At 54.0% G+C, this 10771-nt stretch overlaps 2 protein-coding genes across 2 annotated transcripts; both read left to right on the top strand.

The window, feature by feature from the left end:
* The first annotated feature begins 47 nt into the window (after positions 1-47).
* On the top strand, positions 48-3332 carry POLR2G (RNA polymerase II subunit G). The gene is made up of 8 exons (XM_074531145.1): positions 48-205; positions 387-496; positions 1300-1459; positions 1784-1834; positions 2210-2275; positions 2551-2622; positions 2952-2985; positions 3162-3332. The coding sequence occupies exons 1-8, from the start codon at positions 194-196 to the stop codon at positions 3173-3175; spliced, it is 519 nt and encodes a 172-aa protein (XP_074387246.1). The 5' UTR covers positions 48-193; the 3' UTR covers positions 3176-3332.
* A 107-nt stretch (positions 3333-3439) lies between these two features.
* Positions 3440-10009, top strand: EEF1G (eukaryotic translation elongation factor 1 gamma). The gene is made up of 10 exons (XM_074531141.1): positions 3440-3580; positions 4995-5153; positions 5638-5701; positions 6448-6590; positions 7149-7292; positions 7625-7754; positions 8032-8242; positions 8364-8536; positions 8895-9019; positions 9413-10009. Exons 1-10 carry the CDS (start codon positions 3566-3568, stop codon positions 9569-9571), a joined length of 1323 nt encoding a protein of 440 aa, XP_074387242.1. The 5' UTR covers positions 3440-3565; the 3' UTR covers positions 9572-10009.
* Positions 10010-10771: the final 762 nt, after the last annotated feature.

The following is a 10771-nucleotide window of genomic DNA, read 5'->3' on the forward strand; positions in this document are numbered from 1 at the left end:
CCCCGCCCATCGCTCAAAACCAACCAATCACCGCCCTCTCTCGGGCCGTAATCCCGCCTCTTCCCTGAGTACGTCTCTCATCTTGGTGGGCGGGGCTTCGCGCTTTGGCGACCAATCAGCGCCGCGCTCGCTGGCGGGATTCCGTCACTTCCGGCAGAAGCGGAAGCGTTGCGGAAGCGGCGGCGGCCCGAGGATGTTTTACCACGTGAGCGGCACCGGGGGGTCACGTGCGGCACCGGGAGGGTCACGTGTCACACCGGGGGGTCACGTGTCACACCGGGGAGGGGTTCCGGGGGTGTTCCCGCCCTTGGGGGCCCTGCCGGAGCGGTCCCGGTAACTTCCGGTCCCTCCCGGTAACTTCGGCTGCCTCCCGGTGCCCCCCGCAGATCTCCCTGGAGCACGAGATCCTCCTGCACCCCCGGTACTTCGGGCCCAACCTGCTCAACACCGTCAAACAGAAACTCTTCACCGAGGTGGAGGGGACCTGCACCGGGAAGTGAGCGCGGGAACCGGGGGGGACCGGGAGGGACCGAAAATCCAAAAAACAACCCCAAAAATCTCAAAACCACCCGCGGAAAACCCAAAATCCCTCCCTGGGACACCCCTGGGATCCTCCCGGGACCTCCTGGTATCCCGAGAACCCCAAAAATGCAAAAACCGGCCCCAAAAGAACCCAAAACACCCCCGGGACCCCCCAAATCCACCCTAAAACCCCCAAAATCCCCACAAATTCTGCTGAGATGCCTCTGGGTCACCCCAAACACCCCCCAAAATCCCAAATGGCCCAAAAAGCCCACAAAAACTCAATAAACCCCAATAAATCTCAATAAACCCCAATGAACCCCAGTAAGTCCCAATTAACTCAAATTAATCCAAATAAGCACAAATAAACTCCAATAAACCTCAATAAAACCCTAATAAATACCAATAAATTTCATACAAACTCGAATAAATCCCAATAAATTTAATATAAATCCCATTACAGGTATGGATTTGTCATTGTTGTCACCACCATTGGCAATGTTGGAGCCGATGTGATCCAGCCTGGCTGGGGGTTTGTCCTTTACCCTGTCCAGTACAGGGGAACCCCATAAATAACCCCATAAATGACCCCATAAATAACCCCACAAATGCTGTATTATATAATCTCATTACAGATATGGGTTTGTGATTGCTGTCACCACAATCAATAACATCGGTGCCAATGCAATCCAGCCTGGCCGTGGTTTCATCCTTTACCCTGTCCAGTACAAGGGAACCCCAGTAAATCCCAATGAAACCCAATTAATCTCGTTTCAGGTACGGATTCGTTATAGCAGTGACCACCATTGACAACATTGGGGCTGGGGTGATCCAGCCCGGCCGGGGGTTCGTCCTCTACCCCGTCCGCTACAAGGCCATCGTGTTCCGGCCCTTCAAGGGGGAGGTCGTGGACGCCGTGGTCACCCAGGTCAACAAGGTCAGGGGTCACACTGGGGTCACACAGGGAGACAAGGTAACCCTTTGGGGGTGACCCCGAGGTGTCTCGGGAGGGTTCGGGGGGATTTTGGGGGGGTTCCGGGGAGGTTTGGGGGGTCCTGGGGGTGTTTTGGGGTCACCCAGGTGACAATTCTGGGGCTCTGCAGAGCCCTGACCCCCCTTCCCATCCCTTTTCCACCCATTTTCTGTCCCTTTTTTGTGCCTTTTTTGTCAATTTTTACCCCTTTATTAACCCTGTTTTCCCCTTCTGTTCCTTTCTGTCCCTTTTTGTCCATTTCTGTCCCTTTTTGCCCCATTTGCCCAGGTCGGGCTGTTCACCGAGATCGGGCCGATGTCCTGCTTCATCTCCCGTCACGTGAGAGGGGCGGGGACACCCGAAAAGGGGGCGGAGACAACCTTAAGGGGGCGGGGACACCCAAAATGTCACCGGGGGGAGGGGACACCCAAAAATGCCACTGAGGGGGGGAGGGGACCCCAAAACTCCTCCTGGGGCCCTCCCTGACCCCTCAACCCCCCCATTTCCACCCAAATCCCTCTGGGGACCCCAAATCTGCCCCAAAATCCCTTTGGGAACCCCAAATCTCCCAAATCTGCCCCATAATCCCTCTGGGGACCCCAAATCTCCCAAATCTGCCCCATAATCCCTCTGGGGACCCCAAATGTGCCCCAGGATCCCTTTGGGGACTCCCGGGGACCCCCAGATCCGCCCTGACGCCCCCTTTCCCCCCAGTCCATCCCCTCCGAGATGGAATTCGACCCCAACTCCAACCCCCCCTGCTACAAAACCGTCGATGAGGTGAGGAGGGGTCTTTGGGGGGTCCTGGGGCGTTTTGGGGGGGGTCCCAGGGGGGTTTAGGGGGGGTCCTGAGGGATCCTGGGGGGGTCTTGGGGATCCTGGGGGGTTCTGAGGGGTTTTGGGGGGGTCCTGGGGGGGTTTCAGAGGGGTCTGGAGGTACTTGGGAGCATCTTGGGAGCTTCTGGGGGACTTCAGGGGGTTCCTGGGGGTTCTTGGGAAAGTCTGGGGTATCTCAGGGGGTCCCCAATGTCCATCTGTCCGTCTGTCCCCCCCAGGACATCGTGATCCAGCAGGACGATGAGATCCGGCTGAAGATCGTGGGGACCCGTGTGGACAAGAACGACATCGTCAGTGGGGGGGGACCCCAAAAATGGGGGAAAAAAACCAAAAATGGGGGGGAGGGGGAAAGTCCAAAATTTAGAGGGGAAAATCCCAAAATGTGGGGAAAAAAATCACAACATTTGGGGGCCGGAAATCCCAAAATCTGGGGGGAAATCCTGAAAATCTGGGAAAAAAAATCTCAAATTTTGGGGGGGTAAATCCCAAAATTTGGTGGGGGGGAGGGGAAGCCCAAAATTGGGGAAAATTCTGGGATTTGAGGAGGAAATCCTGATATTCTGGGGGAAAATCACAAAATTTGGGGAGAATTCCTGAAATTCTTTCCTCTCCCCCCCAGTTTGCCATTGGCTCCTTGATGGACGATTACCTGGGTGAGTTCTGGGGGGTCCTGGGGGGATTCTGGGGGTCTCAGAGGGGTCTTGGGGGTCCAGGGGGGAATTTTGGGGGGTCCTCAGGGGGCTTTTGGGGCTGGGGGCACCCCCAGGGGAATTTGGGGGAGGGAGATTTGGGATCCCTCCACCCTCATCCCTTCCCCTTCTGCCCCCAGGCCTCGTCAGCTGAGCTCCAGCAGCAGTCGCGACCCCTCCTCCATTTGTGCCCCCCCAATTTTGGGGGTCTGTCCCCAGTTTTGGGGGGTTCTGGTGGCAGGGCCATCCCCAGAGCTGGTGGGCCCTGCCTTTCCCCTCCACATTCCAAATAAAAGGTTTTTTTCACCCGTTTTGCGCCTTTTCCTCTTCTTTTGGGGGGGTTTGGAATTTGAGGAGGGGTCTTTTCCTGTGAGCGGGCCCCACCGCGCCATCGCCGCTTTAAGGCGGCATCGCCCCTTTAAGCGCACCCCTCGTTTCCACGGCAACCGCGCTTTGCGTGGCCGCGCGCCGCTGTCGCGCTGTGCCCCTGTCCCCCTTCCGCGCTTTGCGGCCGCGGCCCGGCCTTCTCTCCGCGCTCTCCAAGATGGCGGTGTCCGGGGTGAGTGCGGCCGCCGCCGCCATCCGCCGCCATCCTCCTTTCCCCGCCGCCCCGCCGCCTCCCCGCCGCCACCGGGAGAGCCGCGGGACACCGGGGATGAGGCTCGGCCGGGTCCGGAGCGGCGGGGATGCTGCGGGAGGCGCGGATGGCGGTGGGAAGGGAGCGGGGGGGGGCGGCCCTGAGGGGAGCCGGGCTCGGAGGGGGCGTAGGGGGTTTGGGGGTGTCCCTTCATGAGAGGAGGGGGGGTTGTCACCCTTGGGGACACCCTTGGGGACATTTTGGGGGCCCCCTGCCCCGATTTCCCCCCAAATCCTGCCCGGGGACCCCAAAATCCGGGGGTTCAGGGCCCTCATTCCCCTGTGCTCCTCCATATCGGGACCCTCAGTGTCACCCCAGAGTCCCAAATCTTGGGGACGTTCTGGGGACACTTTGGGCACCCTCTGACCGTCCTGTACCCCGAAACCTGTGGGGGTTTCGCACTCCAATCACAGCTTTAAGTCCCCAGTTCGGGACTCCCTCTGTCACTCCTGTGTCCCAGATCTTGGGGACACTTTGGTGACTTTTTGCGGACACTTTTGGGACACTTTAAGGGACATTTTGGTGACACTTTGGAGACCCTCTGGACATCCTATACCCCAAAACCCGGGGGGATTTCACACCCCAATCACTGCGGGTCCAACTTTAAGTCCCCAGTTCAGCACCCCCAGTGCCACAATGTCCCAAACCCTAGGGACACTTTGGTGACATTTTGAGGATACTTTAGGGACACTTTAAGGGACATTTTGGGGGATCTCTGGGCGTTCTGTACCCCAAAATCTGGCGCGGTTTCAGACCACGATCACTGCGGCTCCCCAATTCGGGACCCCCTGTGCCATCCCAATGTCCCACATTTTTGGGGATAGTTTGGGGACATTTTAAGTGATATTTTGGGGACTTTGGGGACCCTCTGGACATCCTGTACCCCAATATTTGTCACAATTTCAGGCCCCAATCACTGTGGGTCCAACTTTAGGTCCCCAATGCGAGACCCCCTGTGCCACCCCAGTGTCCCAGATTTTTGGGGACACTTTGATGGTACTGTGGTGACACTTTAAAGGAACTGTAAGGGACATTTTGGGGACACTTTGAGGACCCTCTGGATGTCCTGTGCCCCAGTATCTGTCACAATTTCACACCCCAATCACTGCGGGTCCAACTTTGAGTCCCCAGTTTGGGACCCCCAGTGCCACCCCAATGTCCTAAACCCTGGGGACACTTTGGGGAATTTCTGGGCGTCCTGTACCCCAAAACCTGGCGCGATTTCAGACCACGATCACTGCGCGTCCCCAATTCGGGACCCCTGTGCTACCTCAATGTCCCAAATTTTTGGGGACTTCGTTGGGACACCCTGGTGACGCTCTGGTGCCATCCCCAGACCCTGTACACGTACCCCGAGAACTGGCGAGCCTTCAAGGCCCTGATTGCTGCTCAGTACTCGGGCGCTCGGCTCCGCGTGCTCTCCAGCCCGCCGCACTTCAGCTTCGGCCACACCAACCGCAGCCCCCAGTTCCTCAAGAAGTTCCCTCTGGGAAAGGTAAAATAGTCATAAAATAACCCAAAATAACCCAAAAGTTGGGGTTTGGGGGTTTGGGGAGGTTCAGACCCCCCAGTTCTGCAAGAAGTTCCCTCTGGGGAAGCTGGGGTCTGACCACAAAAAACACCCTAAAAACCCCAAAAATCAGAATTTGGGAAGTTTGGCGTTAACAGAATTTGGGGTTTGGGGAGGGAACTTGAGGTTTCTGGGGGACTTGGGGTTTTTGGGGGGATTTGATATTTTTGAGGGAATTTGAAGGTTTTGGGGTGGGAGTTTAAAGTTTTGGGGATTTTGAGGGGAGAATTTGAGAGTTTTTTGTGGGGGGGTTGAGATGGACATTTGGGTTTTTGGGGGAGATTTGGGATTTTTTTAGGTGTGAATTTAAAGGTTTGGGGTAATTTTTGATGGGGCAGTGTAAAGTTTTGGGTTTTTTGGGGGTTTATTTTTGGGTTTTTGGGAGTTTCACTCCAAATCTCCCCCGCAGGTCCCGGCCTTCGAAGGCGACGACGGATTCTGCGTCTTCGAGAGCAACGCCATCGCCTACTATGGTGGGTCATTAATTAATTAATTGGCCTGATTGGACCTTAATTAGTGCAGCTCTGCCCTTAATTGGCTTTGTTCCTCTTGATCGATTAATTCGTTAATTGATTAACCCTTTCCTGTGGGGCTCAGAATCAATCAGGGATAGCTCATTAATGATGCCCTTTGCTCATTAATGACTCTTCGTGTCCTTTAACGAGTCTTTCCCCTAATTAATGCTCCTCTTGGCTAATAAATTATCCTGCTGGTTAATTAATTAACTGTTTCACCCCCAGTGAGCTCCAACCTCATTGCTTCAATCCCCCTCTTAATGTGTTCTTGCCTTTTAACCAGTTTTGCATTAACGACCCTCCTGGCTAATTAATGATTCCGCTTGGCCAATTAATTAACCCTTTTTACTTCTCAGTGAATTCAAGATAAGAGTTCACAACTTTGATCATTCCTTGCTCCTTTACCCTTTAATGGGTGTCTCACCTAATTAACAAGACCCTGGCTAATTAACGACCCTTGTGGCTAATTAGTGTCTATGCTGGATAATTAAATACCCTGTTGGTTAATGAATTAACCCATTCTGGCACAGTGAGCACAGAGGAGCTGCGGGGCAGCACCAACTTCATCACTTTATTCTCCATTAATGATCCCTCATTACTCATTAACGATTCCTCCTGGCCTTTAATGAGTCCCTCCCCTAATGAACGCCCCCCCGGCTAATTAATGACCCTGTTGGTTAATTAACTAACCCTTTCCCGTGCAGTGAGCACGGAGGAGCTGCGGGGCAGCACCCCTGAGGCCGCGGCCGCTGTCCTGCAGTGGGTGAACTTCGCCGACAGCGACGTCGTCCCCCCTGCCAGCACCTGGGTGTTCCCCACGCTGGGCATCCTGCACTACAACAAACAGGTCTGGGGCATTTGGGCAGTTTTGGGGAATTTTGGGGATTTTTTGGGATTTTTTTAGAATTTATTGGGATTTTTCTTGATTTTTGTGGAATTTTTGACGGGTTTTTGGGTGTTCCCCACGCTGGGCATCCTGCACTACAACAAACAGGTCTGGGGAGATTTAGGGGTTTTTAGGGGGTGTCTTGAGGGAGATCTGAGGGGGTTTGGGAGGGTCAGGGGTGGTTTTGGGGTTCCCCTCCCCAGTTTTGGGGTCCATTCCCCAATTTCAGGTTCCCCATCCCAATTTTGGGATGCATTCCCCATTTTGGGGTCCATTCCCTCATTTCCAGGTCTGTTCCCCAATTTTGGGGCCCATTTCCATATTTCGGGCCTTGTTCCCCAATTCTGGGGTCTCCCATCCCAATTTTGGGGTGCATTCCTCAATTTTGGGTTCCATTCCCCATTTTTGGGGTCCCCCATCCCAATTTTGGGTTCTGTTCCCCATTTTTGGATTCCGTTCCCCATTTTTGGGATCCATTCCCCATTTTTGGGTTCCATTCACTGATTTTTGGTCCCCCAGGCCACAGAGGTGGCGAAGGAGGAGGTCCGGAAGGTTCTGGGGGTCCTGGATGGGCACCTGAGAACCAGAACGTTCCTGGTGGGGGAGAGGGTGAGCCTGGCCGACATCAGCCTGGTCTGCGCCCTGCTCTGGCTCTACAAACAGGTACCACAGGGATTTGGGGGGTTTAGAATCACTTTTGGGGGATTTGGGGCAGTTTTGGGGGGATTTGGGGTGGTTTTGGGGTCATTCAAAGGGGTTCCCAGGGGGTGAGCCTGGCCGACATCAGCCTGGTCTGCGCCCTGCTCTGGCTCTACAAACAGGTACCATGGGGATTTGGGGCCATTTCGGGGCATTTTGGGTCATTCTGGGGCTGTCAGGGAGGTTTTTTTCAGAATCCCAGAGGGGTTTAGGGGTGTCCTGGAGGTGATTTTGGGGATCCCAGGTGTATTTAGGATGTTTTTCAGGTGTGTTTAAGGTATTTGCTCTCTCCCCAGGTGCTGGACCCGGCGTTCCGGGGCCCCTTTGGGAACGTCACGCGCTGGTTCCTCACCTGCCTGAACCAGCCCCAGTTCAAGGCCGTGCTGGGCGAGGTGCAGCTGTGCCAGAGGATGGCCCAGTTCGACGGTGGGCACACCTGGGGGTGTAACACACCTGGGCACACACCTGGGGGCACCCATGGGGTATAACACACCTGGGGAGGCGCAGCTGTGCCAGAGGATGGCCCAGTTCGACGGTGGGCACACTTGGGGGAGGTGCAGCGAATTTTTGGTCGTTTTTTGCCTAAAAAAAGCCCAAAATCGATCTGATTTTATTACGTAAAAAATTCGCAAAAAATGTGAATTTTTGCGCGTTTTTTGCCTGAGAAACTTCCAAATTAATCAAATTTATTTTGTTAACAAAGCCAAGAAGTTTGCGGAGAGCCAGGCCCGCAAGGACAAGGACAAGGAGCCCGCCAAGAAGGGGGAGAAGGGGGAGAAGGAGCCCCCCAAGAAGGAGAAGCCCCCCCGGAAGGAGGAGAAGCGGCCGCAGCCCGAGGAGGAGCTGGACGAGTGCGAGCAGGTCCTGGCAGCCGAGCCCAAGGCCAAGGACCCCTTTGCACACCTGCCCAAGAGGTGGGGACACACTTGGGACACGCCTGACATGCCTGGGGACACTGAGGAGTCAGGGGTCATCACTCTGAGGGCTCAGGGGACACTCAGGGGTCACTCTGTGTGTCCGTCTGTCCATCCGCAGTCCGTTTGTCCTGGACGAGTTCAAGCGCAAGTACTCCAACGAGGACACGCTGAGCGTGGCCCTGCCCCATTTCTGGGAGCACTTTGACCGCGAGGGTTGGTCCCTGTGGTACTGCCAGTACCGGTACCCCGAGGAGCTGAGCCAGACCTTCATGAGCTGCAACCTCATCACAGGTGTGTGCCTTCCTCACCCTCATCTTCATCATCTTCATCCACATCCCCATCCCTGTCCCTGTCTGTGTCTGTGTCTGTGTCCTTGTCCTTCCCTACCCTGAGGAGCTGAGCCACACCTTCATGAGCTGCAACCTCATTACAGGTTTTTCCCATTTTCTTGCTTTTTTTCCTATTTTCCTGATTTTCCCCATTATTTCCTGGTTTTTTCCCATTTTTCCCTCTTTTTTTCCCTTTTATTTCCCATTTTCCCCATTTTTTTCATTTTTTCCCTGTTTTTTCCCTTACCCCCCCTTTTTCTTTTTGCTTTTTTCCCTGGTTTTTCCCATTTTTTCCCATTTTCTCTCCCCCGTTTTCCCAGGGATGTTCCAGCGCCTGGACAAGCTGAGGAAGAACGCCTTCGCCTCCGTGGTGCTCTTTGGGAAGGACCACGACAGCAGCATCTCGGGGGTCTGGGTGATGAGGGGGCAGGAGCTGGCCTTCACGGTGAGGAAATACCAAAAAATGCAAAATTTACCCCAAAAAAATCACTGAGGTGGAGTTTACAGGGAGAAAACCCCAAAAATCTCCACTGAAATATCCCAAAAATCCCAATTTCCGTGGGGTTTTTGATGGAAATATCCGATTTTTTTGCAGAAAACTTATTTTTTTAACCAATGCCCAATTTCTCTGTTTTTTCCCCCATTTTCCCCAACTGTGCCAGGACTGGCAGGTGGATTACGAGTTGTACACCCCAAAATCCCAATTTCCATGCAGTTTTTGACAGGAATATCCGATTTTCACGGGGTTTTCAATCGGAATATCAGATTTTTTTGCAGGAAACTCAGGATTTTTGTCGCTAACTCCCGATTTCTGTGGTTTTCCCCCCGTTTTTCGCAGCTGTGCCCGGACTGGCAGGTGGATTACGAGTCGTACACCTGGCGCAAGCTGGACCCCGACAGCGCCGAGTGCCGGACGCTGGTGACCGAGTATTTCATGTGGGAGGGCGAGTTCAGGCATGTGGGCAAGCCCTTCAACCAGGGCAAGATCTTCAAATGAAAGGGGGCAAATTCCTCGGGTTTTGGGCAAAAAATCCGGGGTTCCAGAGCCCTTCAACCAGGGCAAAATCTGCAAATAAAGTCCCGTGATTTTGGGCAAAAATCCCGGCGTTTGTGGTCAAAAATTCGATTGTTTTTGGTCAGAAATTGAAGAGTTTCAGGGCCCTTCAAGCAGGTCAAAATATTTAAATAAAATTTGGGTTGAAATCCTGGGATTTTGGACAAAAATCCTGGGTTTCAGGGCCTTTCAAGCAGGGCAAGGTCTTTAAATAAATTGGGTGAAAATCCTGGGATTTTGGGCAAAAATCCTTGGGTTTCAGAGCCTTTCAATCAGGGCAAGATCTTCAAATGAAATCCCAGAATTCTGGGCTGAAATCCCAGGATTTCGGGGCCCTCTGGGAGTTTTGTTTCTCCATCCAATAAAAAGTTTGGGACAGGACGAGAGTTTGGAGTGGTTTGGGGTTTTTTGGGCAATTTGGGGGTTTTGGGGAGGATTTGGGGGATTTAGGGACATTCCAGGGAGTTCCAAAAGGTTCCAGGATATCCCAGGGTATCCAAAATTCCCAATTTTTCCCTCAAATCCCTCAAAAGCTTCGATCAGGACGAGAACCTGGAGCAGTCCCGGGAATTTTGGGGGGTCCTGAGGTGACCCCAGCCCCAAAAAACCCAAAAAAGCACCAAAAACCTCAAAAAAACCCCAAAAAAACCCCAAAACAAACCCCAAAAAATCCCAAATCCCAACAAAATTGGGGCAGAAATTCCAGAATTTTCTGGGAATCCTCTCTAGAATCCCCTCCCCCACATCTGGGGGGGCACTCCCAGTATAAACCAGTAAAAAACCAGTAAGCACCCCTAAACCAGTACAAACCAGTACAAACCAGTAACCCCTCCCCCATTTCCTTCCTGGGCTTCCCCTCCCCCACCCCGGACAGCGCCAGATGTGGCCCCGCCCCCTCCCCCCCAGCTGCCACATCTGGATCCAGTTCGGTTCCAATTTGATCCCAGTTTAGCCCCAGTCCCTCCCAGTTTGTTCCCAGTTTGATTCCAGTCCCTCCCAGTTTGTTCCCAGTTTGATTCCAGTCCCTCCCAGTTTGATCCGTTTGATTCCAGTCCCTCCCAGTTCCCTCCTGAGTCACCCCCGGGCGGTGACAGCGCCCCCCCCATTGTCCCCTCCCCACCCTGGGGCCCCAAATCCCGCGGG

This window comes from Zonotrichia albicollis, chromosome 34 (assembly GCF_047830755.1).
Source record: "Zonotrichia albicollis isolate bZonAlb1 chromosome 34, bZonAlb1.hap1, whole genome shotgun sequence".
NCBI lineage: Eukaryota > Metazoa > Chordata > Aves > Passeriformes > Passerellidae > Zonotrichia > Zonotrichia albicollis.